This window comes from Camponotus vicinus, unplaced genomic scaffold (genome assembly GCF_025532165.1).
Source record: "Camponotus vicinus isolate PSW18456_S1 unplaced genomic scaffold, iyCamVici1.0 SCAF_13, whole genome shotgun sequence".
Lineage (NCBI taxonomy): Eukaryota > Metazoa > Arthropoda > Insecta > Hymenoptera > Formicidae > Camponotus > Camponotus vicinus.
This window is the reverse complement of record NW_028141949.1, coordinates 142,501-156,581: the sequence shown is the minus strand read 5'-3', so window position 1 is coordinate 156,581 and position 14,081 is coordinate 142,501. Positions and strand designations below refer to the sequence as shown.

At 29.4% G+C, this 14,081-nt stretch overlaps 3 protein-coding genes across 9 annotated transcripts in view; 1 reads left to right on the top strand and 2 right to left on the bottom strand.

Annotated features, from left to right (window-relative positions):
• Window positions 1-420: 420 nt before the first annotated feature.
• On the bottom strand, window positions 421-5,452 carry LOC145964399 (bifunctional 3'-phosphoadenosine 5'-phosphosulfate synthase-like). Of its 2 annotated transcripts, none has more exons than XM_083087100.1 (6): window positions 5,293-5,452; window positions 3,178-3,981; window positions 2,595-3,029; window positions 2,265-2,474; window positions 1,753-2,035; window positions 421-1,305 (listed from the first exon to the last, which is right to left on the bottom strand). In XM_083087100.1, exons 1-6 carry the CDS (start codon window positions 5,341-5,343, stop codon window positions 1,208-1,210), a joined length of 1,881 nt encoding a protein of 626 aa, XP_082943226.1. In that variant the 5' UTR covers window positions 5,344-5,452; the 3' UTR covers window positions 421-1,207. The 2 variants fall into 2 exon arrangements, with proteins under 2 accessions (XP_082943226.1, XP_082943227.1); XM_083087101.1 differs by having other exon boundaries at window positions 1,822-2,035.
• A 337-nt stretch (window positions 5,453-5,789) lies between these two features.
• Window positions 5,790-8,512, bottom strand: Crim (QVR superfamily protein crim). The gene is made up of 3 exons (XM_083086665.1): window positions 8,276-8,512; window positions 8,040-8,174; window positions 5,790-7,924 (listed from the first exon to the last, which is right to left on the bottom strand). The coding sequence occupies exons 1-3, from the start codon at window positions 8,322-8,324 to the stop codon at window positions 7,644-7,646; spliced, it is 465 nt and encodes a 154-aa protein (XP_082942791.1). The 5' UTR covers window positions 8,325-8,512; the 3' UTR covers window positions 5,790-7,643.
• Window positions 8,513-10,131: 1,619 nt separating this feature from the next.
• The window catches only part of LOC145963932 (transmembrane protein 8B), an 11,053-nt gene continuing 7,103 nt past the window's right edge, over window positions 10,132-14,081 (top strand). Inside the window, exons 1-5 of one of the 6 annotated variants that reach the window (XM_083086289.1) lie at window positions 10,132-10,313; window positions 10,803-10,974; window positions 11,645-11,858; window positions 12,890-13,017; window positions 13,556-13,839. In XM_083086289.1, the coding sequence (XP_082942415.1) occupies window positions 10,226-10,313; window positions 10,803-10,974; window positions 11,645-11,858; window positions 12,890-13,017; window positions 13,556-13,839 (886 nt within the window). In that variant the 5' untranslated portion in view covers window positions 10,132-10,225. Of the gene's footprint in view, window positions 10,314-10,344; window positions 10,480-10,564; window positions 10,698-10,802; window positions 10,975-11,644; window positions 11,859-12,889; window positions 13,018-13,555; window positions 13,840-14,081 lie in introns of those variants that run through there. The other 5 variants (XM_083086288.1, XM_083086292.1, XM_083086293.1 and 2 more) reach the window with 5 other exon arrangements.

The window sequence follows — 14,081 nt, the reverse complement described above, 5'->3', positions numbered from 1 at the left end:
TGCTGCATAATATATTTCAACAACGTTATATACATGTTATTCATACATAAATACAATATATGCAAATATATATATAAAAAGCAATATGTATATCCAAATGTTATAATTTTTGTGATTACCGTAATTTTACAAATGACAGCATCTTACTACAATCCTTTACAATAATGTTACAGCAATATTGTAATTTTGCAATAAAATATTTTATGCAATTTTCTTAATCGAGATCCAAAGTATACTTTTTAAAGTTTTATAAGTCTACAGACTTCCCAGCAAACACCAAGTAACAGTTATATAATTGTTAGTTATAATTTCCTACTCAACAATATAATTGTTATCTAACACATAACAGTTATATTCAATGAAAAGCAAACCTCTGTGTCAATGGTGATTACTTATTAAGGTAGATAAAATCGCAGGTGGTTTAAGTACTCCATAGTATTTATATATATTTTCTTGTAAAATGTGTGTACATTATATATACATACTTTATTACATACATATCTATCTTTTTATATTATTTCATATTTTATATATTTTTATATAGAAAATATCAGAGATTCTTTGTATACTTTTCATTTGTACAAAATAAAACTATATTTTATATAATGAAATAAAATCATGATGAATATACTGGACGATACATCCAGGAAGGATAATAAAAACTTTTAATACAGAATAGAAAAATTGTAAACATATTGCAGAAATATTTTACGCGCGTTCACACATACACATATACAGTAATGCAATGTTGTTATAAATATGCAATAATGTGATATGGTGAGTGATTACAGTTTTTTAAGGGAAACTTTAAAACCGTTTAAAAATGTTCAATATAGGAAAATGTTTGCATTTGTTCATATCTTTTTTAACTTAAATAAATGTAAATTTAATATACAGAATATGTAATTATAATTAATTGACATATACAATTATAATTAGCATTATAATTAATTGTTATCATATATATATATAAAATACTTTCCACAAAATGATAAACCATATTTCTTTTGACCTGTAAATTCTTGTTTTCAAAAGTCAAATATGAATCAATTTTTCATTATCAAAATTTGGATGGAAAATAATGCTATTGAAAAAATTTTTAATGTTAAATATTGCAATAAAAATGCATTTTAAATAAGATATAATAAAAGTTCATTTTAAAATTGTCTGAAAATCAAATTCTTGTTACCTATTAGCAAGTCTAAATTTATTTTTTATCTAAACTTTGATAGTATTGCACAAGCACTTGCCATGCCTTAGGTGTCATGAAACCATTGGGAAGATTCTGACCTGTTTTCGCTAATCCTGTAAATAAAAGATAGAAGAAATAACCAATCAAACTATAATTATAAAATTGCATTATGTACAAAATGTTAAAATTTGAAAATTTTAGTTTTTCCTAAAACTTTTAAATTTCCTGTACATCTTTAAAAATAACAGAGTATTACATATCGTGTTACAATAATGTAATTTTTTTTACAAAAAAGTATGCGTGTGTCTTTACAAGATGATTACAATATTTTGAATTGCAATTAAATTATGATAATACGTAAAAGAAAGAGAGAGAGATTTTTCCTTAATTTTATATATATATATATATATATATATATATATATATATATATATATATATATACATACACATATACACACAAATATGTTAATTTAATTACTTGTTTATTAATATTTATATTGCTTTATTTTACATATTACAAAAATTTATGTATTATAGAATATTGCAATCAGTACTCGCCTCGCATTTTGGTTCCTGAAATAAATTCAAAATCTTGCTTCCGTTCTGGTTCGTAGAATGCCATCTTACCAGTTTGTGTATTGTAGGCAGCTACCCTGAAGGGGATTATTTCGAGATTATGAAGACCTCGAGCCATAGACAGCACCTTGGCACCATGATTAGGATCGTACAGGTTACCATCAGGCGTAGCATCTTTATTGGGATGTGGTATACCTGCAGGATCCCTGCCTACAATGTAGAAGTTAGCACCAGCATTCATCCTTGCCTTTGCATGCCATTGTACCTGAAAAATAATTCGAAATTTTTATTATTAATTGAAGTTTAAATGGTGTATACATAAATGTAAAATATAGAGTACAGTAACTATATAAAGAGCAGCAAAAGAGAGTTGGACTTAGAGATAAAACTAAAATTAGAAGATGCAAAAAACCTATTAAAGTTAAAAATAAAACTAGAAATAAAATTAATTAATCTAATATTAAAGCTCATAAAATTCCTGGTTAGAATTTCACCTCAACTGGTCCAGCATACATCATTGGACTGGGAAAGATAGCTAGCAATGTGGAATCGACATCTAGCACACCTTCGTCCAAAATTGCTTTATGTTGCAGGATCCTGGTATGTAAAGGTACATCATCATCTTTTGTCCAACCACCTAGTGGGTGAAGTAAAAGCACTGGATTTTTGAAACCCTGCTCTTCCAGCAGCCGCCTCCTTGTATCCTTTACGATGAATAGGAATGTTAGATTTAAGTATTTTGATATATGACAATATATGTGATTTATCATGTAATACATAATACATTAATTTCATTTTGAGTTGCTAGAAATTTAATGACATACTTGTATAAGCAGCACATGTCCATTATGAATGGGATTTCTTAATTGAAAGGCAAACACTGCATCAGCCTTCATTTTTCGACATTGGGCGCGAATCTCGTTCGGCGTTAGCCTGTATTTATCAAGTCCGTCGTACCACCTAATTCTCTCCAACACTTCGAGATCGCCGCCCATCAGCCAGTCACCAGAATCATAAATCATTCTGACATATGGATGACCCAAGTTGTTTGTACCAAACTGCCAACTGCAACGCTCCTCTTTTCGATGAAAATAAAATTCTGGTCTTCGTAGAATTGCTAAAATTTTGCCTCTATGTCTCAAGGTTATGGCAAAAGAATCTTCCAAACGATTCTTATCAGCTGTGTTTATCGCGAGAACAATTGGTACCGACTGATTGACTTCTTTGCCATCTTCAAGCAAACATCGTAGATGTTGAGCCTTGAATTAAATTTTAATATCTGATATAAGATATTAAGTTTGTAGACAAGTTGCGTGATTCATTTAAGCAAATAACTTACTTTATTGAGCTCAGATTGCATATACATGATATAACTACGGTGTATATGTGTGTGTGTATTAGGTATACCTGAAGATACTGACACTCCCTCATGAAGCCTGTTAATGGCGACGCCCATCCTTCTGCCAGAATTTGAAGCCACTGCACATCAAGTTCATTGATCTCTACACTTTGCAGAGTTTCTGCTTCTATTTTTGTGGAAGCTAGTTTTGATTCCGGCACAAACAGTTCCCTGATCGGGTTTGAAGATTTTTCAATATGTGGAATGATATGATGCTTCTCTAAAAATTCGATTACAGTCGTGGCAGATTCTTCAGGAGTGCAATCCTCGGTTTTAACAACTAAATCAGATTTTGTAGGTCTTTCATACATTTGATCAATGCCAGTGAAACCCTTAATGGTGCCTTGCCGAGCTTTTTTATAAAGGCCCTTGGTGTCACGAGCTTCGCAAACCTGCAAGGGTGTATCTACAAACACTTCAAAGAAGGGCAAGTCAGCTTTTCTATGAATTTGCCTTGCCATCTGTCTATCTTCCTCGAAAGGCGAGACAAAACTGCAGAGACAAATTTGTCCGCTATCGGCAAAGAGTTTAGCTACTTCGGCTACTCTTCTAATATTTTCCTTTCTATCTTGTTTGCTAAAGGTCAGATTGCAATTCAGACCGCTTCTGACATTATCGCCGTCTAGACCGTAAGCTGGAATACCGTGATTCACCAAGATAGCCTCCACCTGGAACGAAATGGAAGTCTTGCCAGCACCTGAGAGTCCAGTTAGCCATACTGTGCAACCTCGAAAGCCTCGAATACTCCCGATTGCTTGTCCCCGTTTTGCTCTGGATACATGATGCGCCTGTTCTGATACATTTGCACAAGTCTATAAAAAAATTTAAATTAATTTTATTCCAGTTAAATAATTAATTTCATATGTAACAATTCGAGAGAAATAGATTTAAAATCACTGCGAATTGGTAGATAGAAGATAGATAAATAGATACGTACAATAGAACCTCTCTATTCTGTTCCTTGTTATTCCCAATTTCCCTATTTTCACAATCAGATGTTTCTCTATAAATTGAAACTTTCCTTTTGTATTATTCCTTCGATACACATTTGATTGCTCACATGGCTATATCGTCATATATAGAACAAGAAACCGAGTGAAAGACAGGCCTCCGAACCGATCGAACGAAGCAATGACATTTTCAGTTTGTGCAAATGTCACATTAGATCAAAGTGAAAATTGAGATATTTCTCAGAATAACAAAGGAATATGATTTCGTGTTCGGCTATGACAATTAGTATTTATCTTTTGTTCCAATTTTAGTATATTTTAAATAATTAATTAAATTCATTTATTTAAACAAATGAAATTTATCGAAATAGCAAATTTAAAAAAAAAAAAAAACGAAAATAATGACGGTAAAATTGTATTTTAAAATAAGTTCTTAAAAGCGACATTTTGTATGGAAAGTTCTATTCTACTATTTATTTTTTCCACATTCTATATATTAGATTTATTTCTTCACAACATGAATAATGGATAACGAACAAGTCAAAACATTAAACGATAATCTATAAAATAATAACAACAACAAAATAATAAATCTCTTTTTAATTGTGTCGCGGATGAGATGAACCACATAAAATACACACACATATATGTGTGTGTGTATGTATTTTATGTGGTTTATCTCATCCGCGACACAATTAGAAAAAGATTTATTATTTATGTTGTTATTATAATATATATACATATTAATGAAACATTTAAATGTAGCCAGATATGTAGATGTGTCTACACATGTATTCTTTCAGATTATCGCTCAATTTCATACTGTTTTATACACACACATGTACACAAAATTAAAACAACACAATAAGAATTCGAAATCTTCTCTCTCTTAAAGCTGTTTATTTTAATTTGCACTTATATAGTAGCTCCTTGTATATATTTTTCGCACTTAAGATGAAATACTTAAATTTTGGAAGAAGAATAAGAAAACAGAAGAAATAAAAAAAAACACGTATATATATATATATATATATATATGAGAAGAAATAAAATCACATGTATATATACACATATGTGTGCGTGTATAAAGGCAAATTATTTTCTTTCCTTTTTTAAATTAATTTAATTTTATATTATGTAGGCGATAGAAGCGATATTGCGTGACACACTTACCATCATCTTTTTATTTGGCGGTGGTGTCGCATCTTTATTGCTCAATGACATTACTGCAATTATATACGTGAGTATATACGTGGCACTCGCACAAAACGCGATCGAAAGCAATACTGAACGATGAACAACGCTTCCCCGTCAGTGGCGTGCGCGCGCGACGGCGTCTTACTAAACTAACTAGTAAATCTAAACCGTGTTGACGTTGCGGAACACGCAGGAACGGCGCAAAGTGCGTGTCACAGGCAGCCAAGAGAGTAACGGGATATACACAAGATGTTTTAATGATATACACAAGATGTTTTAACATTGTGTTTGTGTGAAAAAAAAAAAAAAAAATATATATATATATATATATATATATATATATATATATATTATTTATTATTAAAAATATTTTATTATAATATTATAAATCTCTACATATTTAATATAAAATAGATTAAAATACAATAAAGTGATTTCAGATATTGAAACCAAAATAAATAAAGAAATATATATAAATTGTATAATATACTTTATTTAATTTTTTTTAATTATTATATTAATGGACGGCGGTGCGATATGTAACAATCTTGTTTTGTAAAAAGTATACATTATATTAATACATACAGGGTGTTTCATAAGTGGTGGGCAAAATTTCAGGAATGGATTCCTTATGCTTAGAGAAGAAAAAAAAGTTAATCAACATAGGTCCGGAAATGATTAGTTTTTGAGTTATTAAGATTTTGGACAATTAGAGGAAATGTATGGAATTGTAAACAAGAATAAGAATAATACACCGCGCTAACGTAAACATAGGCCGCCGAACTTAAAAAACATTGTTGATGCCTGTAAAAGGACTTCTAAGACGAGAAATGGGACAAAATTTTGTATTACAAAAATCTTAATAACTCAAAAACTAATCATTTCCGGATCTATGGGAGCATCCAGAAGCATAACCGCTCACTGAGCGGCTAAGTAGCACTCGAATGTGATGTGGTGAATTCAAAGATAGAAACCAATCACATTCAATTGCTACTTAGCCGCTCAGTGAGCGGTTGTGCTTCTGGATGCACCCTATGTTGATTAACTTTTTTTTCTTCTATAAGCATGAGGAATCCATTCCTGAAATTTTGCCCACCACTTATGAAACACCCTGTATATTAACATATGAAATTATACTTATATATATAAGTATAATGTATGTATGTATGTATACACAAATGTGTGTTTATATTAATATATAATATTTATATATATGTAATTGATGTTAAAATAAACTTTTGAGATGAGACACAGTTATATCAAAATATAAAAATATTAAAAAAAGTTAAGTATTACTTTTTTATTTAGTATACCTAATGTATATATATATATATTGGACATCTTGCATAAAATATATAATTGGCATTTAAAATAAAAAAACCAAATAGACTTGTGTGTGTGTATATATATACACAAGTCTATTTGTTTTTTTTATTTTAAATGCCAATTATATATTTTATGCAAGATGTCCAACGTATAATAAATAATAACTTGAAAATATGAAACAAAGATATAATGCAGTAGATAAAGATAAACTGTATTCTGAAAAAACAAAATTTCTAATATTAAAATGTTTTCTTTTCTTAAAATCTTTTCTTTTCGAATGACAAGTTAATAAATTTTATAATAATAACTAAAAGTTGTATGTACTAATACAGTGTGATATATAATATAGACACAAAAACATGCATGTGCCACTTTTTATCATAAAGAATATTATAAAGAAGAAACACAAGTAAGAATAATGAGTATATTATAATAATATTATATTTATATATTTTATGTAGATTTTATTAACACTTACGACTGTTTTACTTATTTATAATTATTACTTATTTATAAATATTTTTATTTAAATATAATCAGTAGGGATAAATTTATATTACCATCTGTATATGTAATTTTTAGTGACAATATTCGAAAAAAGATGACACGATGCATGTTTTTGTCCTTCATTATATCACATCTAACTTAAAACTTTAGCTACTCTTATTTGTTAACATTGGCTGTGTTCAGCAGAGAAAACTGTCATCATATTCTTGTAACATTCAATGCTGATTTGTTGGATTTGAAAGTAAAGTATGAATCAATCATGTTCAATTGCTACTAAATAATTTTCTCTACTATAAGTTCTACTCTGTTTCTTATTTGAGAAGTTATAACCTCAACTTATTAAAATTTTCACATTTAAATTATTTCTTAAAGAATATCGTAATTATCTATGTAATATAATGGCAGATAATAATAGATATATCTTGTAAATTTTTCCTTTCTGAAGGTATTATTAAAGTGCTTTTGAACATTTTGTAAGAGATTGAGTAATAATCTCAAGATATAAAATATTCTATGGCAATTATTAAAGTTACAAACAATATTGAAACGGTTGTTTTCTTTGCACTATTACATCTATGATCAAAGTAACAGAAACACCAGGTAACTTCATCGTAATAATCGCGGTGTATATCTAACTGATGAATACTATTATTAACATAATGGCCTAATCGTACATCTTTAGCAGCAGGTCTACAACCCTCGTAATGATCTGCAGGAATATCTGTTCTAAAGCTACGTACAGAGCTTAGACATTCACGTGTAATAATTGTTTCGGCTGAAAATTTCACAATTATGTATATGTATGCTCCATATTATAATCTCAAGATTAAATTCTCCCACAGTTAATAGAAATATTCAAAAATTATTCTGTAAATAACATTAATAGTTACCTCCTTTTCGTTCAATTATTTTCACACATTTGTCATCATATTCTGGACAAGTTTCTCCCCAATACCATAACCAATTTAAAGGTGTTCCACATCCAGGATGGTTACTGTTACATCTATAACAATACAAGCTATCGCCTGCAATTAGAATTTTATTATTTTAATGTCAATTTCAAAAATCATCAATGAAGAGAGAAAATGATAGCCACGCCCTTTTATAATAAAATAAAATACTGCACCTTGACTTGCCAAGATCAAAAAAAGAATTGTAAAGAGAACTTTTCTCATTATTAGTGCGTTATGAAAATTTATGTGATTTTATATTTTATTTTATACAATGTCGCGCTCTCTCTCTCTTGTTTATAAATATGAACAAATATGTGACAAGTGCGCGTGCTTGTGCACTATACATATAAAAACATCACGGCTTTCACACTCAGATCTGATTGTGAACACTCGCTACTCCCACTCCATATTTTCTGTATTCCGAAATGAGGCAATTGTTTCTACGCTTGGCCGCGCGAGCGCTATAAGCGGGGTGGCGATAGGCTGAGTTTCCACTGAGCGCGTCACGCGTCGCGTCATCCAGCGCGAGCCAATTAAAGGCCGGTATTCATAGTCCGATCTTATATTTGAGATCGTCTTAAGTTCGAGCTTGAAATGCTACGCAGCCATTTGATTGGTTGAATGAGGTCTTAAGTCAACCTCGGACCAGACTTAAGACAATCTTAGGGCTTCCGCACAAGGTGTTCCGTATCGCATTACGTTACGTTAAGTATAGATCGTAAATTTAACTCCGTACGTAAAATTAAACTTCAGTCAACGCACAGAAGAAATCGTAACGTAAAGACATGTCTTTACGTTACGATTTCTTCTGTGCGTTGACTGAAGTTTAATTTTACGTACGGAGTTAAATTTACGATCTATACTTAACGTAACGTAATGCGATACGGAACACCTTGTGCGGAGACCCTTAGGCATCTTTTGAAGCCTTTTAGGGTGGGTTTTCACTTGACGCTCATTTTTAGGGCCCTTAAGGCCATCACACACAAAATTGCATAGCTGCATATGCATAACATAAAACCATATGGACCAATGAGTATCGATTATTATGTTATGTAAGTTAATATGGCGATTTAATACTCGATGCTCATCGGTCTATATGGTCTTATTCTATGCATATGCAGCTATGCATAACATAAGACCATATGGACCAATGAGCATCGAGTATTATTTTATGTAAGTCAATATGGCGACTTAATACTCGTTGCTCATTGGTCCATATGGTCTTATGTTATGCATATGCAGCTATGCAATTTTGTGTGTGAGAGCCCTTATGCATATACAGCTATGCAATTTTGTGTGTGATGGCCTTTAGCGTCAAAAGACATCATGTGATCAAAAAATGACGAATTGGTATCTTTATTTTTAGTCGCGTGATGTTTTTTGACGCTAGAAAATGAGCGTCGAGCGTCAAGTGAAAACCACCCTTAGGGCTCCTGCACACAGGACGCGGCAACGCTTGCCGCGCGACGGAAGTCGACGCGATAGCCAATACAAAAGTTGGATTGAGTTCAACTTTGACGCGCGGTGGATGTTATGTATCTACTGATTGGCTATCGCGTCGACTTCCGCCGCGCGGCAAGCGTTGCCGCGTCCTGTGTGCAGGAGCCCTTAGCCAAAAAGAAGAATTAGGCCGGTATTCATAGTCCGATCTTATGTTTAAGATTGTCTTAAGGGCTCGTTCCCACTGAGCGCGTCACACGTCGCGTCAACCAGCGTGAGCCAATCAAAACATCCCATTGTAATAACACGGAAAACATGTTATTACAATGGGATGTTTGGCTCACGCTGGTGACGCGACGCGTGACGCGCTCAGTGGAAACGAGCCCTAAGTCTGGTCCGAGGTTGACTTAAGACCTCATTCAACCAATCAAATGGCTGCGTAGTATTTCAAGCTCGAACTTAAGACGATCTCAAATATAAGATCGGACTATGAATACCGGCCTTAGTAGTTTTTGGTGTACGTTCCAACGATAGATAGATAGATAGATAGATAGAGAGAGAGAGAGAGAGAGAGAGAGAGAGAGTGTGTGTGTGTGTGTGCGCATATATATATATATATATATATTTAGTTATATGCTATATTTTATATATATTTATTTTTTATAAGTGATATACACCGTGCCATGATTTTAATATGTTTTTCAACAACACAATATTCGACGTCTCGTCATTTTTTCATCCTTTTAAATATTTTATTCGATCTTTTTCAAAGTACGTTTATTTTTTGTGTATACATATGTAGTAGTATGTTGTAAATCTTGTTAACTCGCTCGATATTTTACAAAATATTCTATTTAGATAAATTTATCGAGTAAAAAATTAACTAAATTATAACTGAAATAAGAAATAGTCTGCGTAAAACTGCATTTTTTTAGAGGTTATATATATTTGAAAGTGAAATTCATTAAAAAAGTGATAATGAACCGTTAATATCAGTAATAATATAGTAATAACAATAATTATATTAATTATATTAATGTAATTATTGTTGTAAATAAAATAATATGGTTTAATTTTATAATTATAACAATGATAATAGAAATGAATAATAAAGCTTAGAGTTTATATTTAAATTATAATAAAATAATTAGAAATGTAAGACATGACAACAAAAATTGCCAAATATTTTTGCAAATATAAAAATATTTAAATGCAAACACTGTGAATTTGATATTGAAGAAGCTAATAATTGTTTTACAGTGAATCATTGTACATTACCGCAAGCGAGTCAGGAAGATCTGCTTCACTCATTTAAAAGTTATTCCGACGTGACAATGTTTCATTATACTGTACCAAAAGATGTGTTTAGAGCTACATGGCATTTTGCCGCATTTATGGATGATCCAACCTGCCAACCACGGAAAGTTTATATGTAAAAATTTTTTAAAATAGTTTTATCTAAAATTACAATATAATATAATTTTTGCATTATATTACGCAAACTATGAAATTTTTTTCTTTTCATGTTTTTGTTTCAAGATAAAATTTTTTAGAAAATTGGATTTAGAAAGTTGAATTCATTTATTTCATTTATATATATATATATATATATATATATATATATATATATATATATATATTATATTTTCTCCTGTAAATTTTTAAACATAATTAAAACTTATTGCATAAACTATGTATCTTTTGTGTGTGTGTGTGTGTGTGTGTATGCATTTGCATTTTTCATGCATTTGTGTATAAGTTCTATGCATTTATGTATAAGTGTACATACATATACATGTATAAACATACATACACACACACACCAGATATATATATATATATATATATATATATGTATTAAAATTTTTAAAGAAATTTTTATTAGATAGAATGGAATTATTTAATATCATATATATTATTTTTTTGGCTAATATTCTTTCTCGATTATGATCTTCTAGTAAAATAATTATATATATATACACACACACACACACACACAATATAAAATAAAAATAATAAAAAATTAATTAGAGAGTACATTATTTTAAGAAAATTAAAGAAAATAAAATATAAGGACAGAGATATCTAATTACAACTTTCAGACATTTGAAAGTCGGTAGTTATCCAATAATAACTTTAAATAATGGAATATTTCCAACAAGTGCTTATACCAAACAGGATGATAGTATTGTAATTACTACGACCACAACATATCAACAAAAAAATGCAACTATTCTTCCAGTTTATGGACCTCAATCTGGGGATTGGTTTGTAGCAGCTTATATGTCTTATTGGGACGAGAGAGTACAACAACAGGTACAATGATTTTCTTTTTAATGTGAATTTAAGTGCAAATAATTGAAATTAATATTATTATTGTTATTATTTTAATATAAGAAACACATGCTTATTGAATACTAATTATCTGTTTAAACTTATACATATTAAGATAATTATATAAAAATATAAAATATACAATTAGGCTTTTATATTTTTTACTCTCATTGGAATTTAGTAGCTTCGCTATTTTTTATATTCTTTTTAATTCTTGCCAAGAGATATAATAAACATAAATCACATCTGCATACAATAATTGATAAACTATGGTATGATCTTAATAAGCTTCTTTTGGGTAACTTCATTATTTTTCTCATCATATTTTTAATATTTTTTTCTATATTATTTTGACTTTTATATATTTTTCCCAACATTATATATAATGTGGTGCTATCTCATAATATCGTTATAATAGGCAGAATGAGGTAGGACACATGATGATGCAGCCTCATATTTGCTAATCTGATATGCTTGATAAATGTAAGGCTCATGGGTTTATGCAAAAAAAACATTAGCAGTAAGCAAATAAAAAATATTGATTTGTTTTGCGTTTTTTTTACATATATGCCATTGGCTTTTTGCGCGAGTTGAAAGCATTCTCTCATTCAAAAAGAAAAAGGAAAAAAAACAAGTGCAATTGGGAATTAATAACAAGAGTGTGCTGGTAACTTTTTTCTTTTGAAAATTCATATTCATTATGTAATATATTGCTAAAATTTTTTGAATTTTATTATAATATGGTAGAAAAACAATGTAAGAGAAGAAGTGATTAGGAAAAATTGTGGAAGATACAAGAAAATATCTCAAAGAGAAGGATATGTAACAGTCCAATTGTATAATAAATTACATGAGATCTGAATAGTGAATAATATGTAATATAACTTAATTGTAAACTAGACTTCTCAATAATTAGAATTTTTGTTTATCAGTATTAATTAGAATTAATGTTAATCGATTTTCCATAATTCTTTTATTTGTGTGACTCATTTTTCTTGCCATTTGTATTTCAGGGACTTGGACATAAATGTCGATACAGTATAGGCACAGTAGCACTGTGGTCTCAAGTGGATAATATTGAGAATATTTCCGTTGGTTATCAAATGACATTCCAAACGAGCACAACTACAACATACTACAAGTAAGATTATCGTTATTTATGAAAAAACACTGAGTATTTAATAAAATATATGATACTTATATAACAATTATATATAATTATAATATTTTATACAACACACACACACACACAAAAATTACATACTTTTATTTATTTGCACACACACACACACACACACACACACACACACACACACACACACACACACACACACACACACACATATATATATATATGATTATATACATAATTATATATAATTTATTATTTATTGTAATTAATGTTTATTATGATATTTATTTTCTATTTCTTTTCTATTTTTTATTTCTTTCCTTTTTTCATAATAAGAAAAAATGTGTATATATGTATATAAATCATTATTTATTATTTATTATATATGCAATTTAATGCAATTTAATTTAACATGATTCAATGTAAAAATTTGGCAAAAATTTAAAATAATCACATCATGAAAATAAATATCTGTTACACTATCTTATGAAGCATTTTTTTCCAATAGGATTTAAAACATTTATATTAATTATTTTTTTCTATTTAGAATATATATTCCATCTGGAGTATGGAGCTTCCGTTTATCAGTTTGGAACTGTAATTTCTTGTTACACAATATTCAAGATATTCGCGAACCTTGTATTGAAGCTATGTCTCTAAAAGGACGTGCTTTGCCAATATTTAACCATCTTTATCCCATGGAATCCAAATATTTAACTACAAATGCTAGTTATACTTTTACAGAACTTTCTCCTTATGAAGATAGTTATTACTATTTATTAGTCATTTCGAAAAGTGTTATCGAGTTTAACGTCAAAGTCGATATATTAGGTAATTAGTAATAAATAAATAAATAAACATATATATATATATATATATATATATATATATATATATATTTATTTATTTATTTATTTATTTATTGATTTTCTGAAAAATAAGTCCGAGTACAATGTATAAATATGCTGATACACATATTTCCCAATTCTAATATGATGGGAAATGTTTCTATGAACGTGCATATTATTGTAGACAAAAATGTTGCAACACTTGTCTTTGAAGAGTTTTAAGAA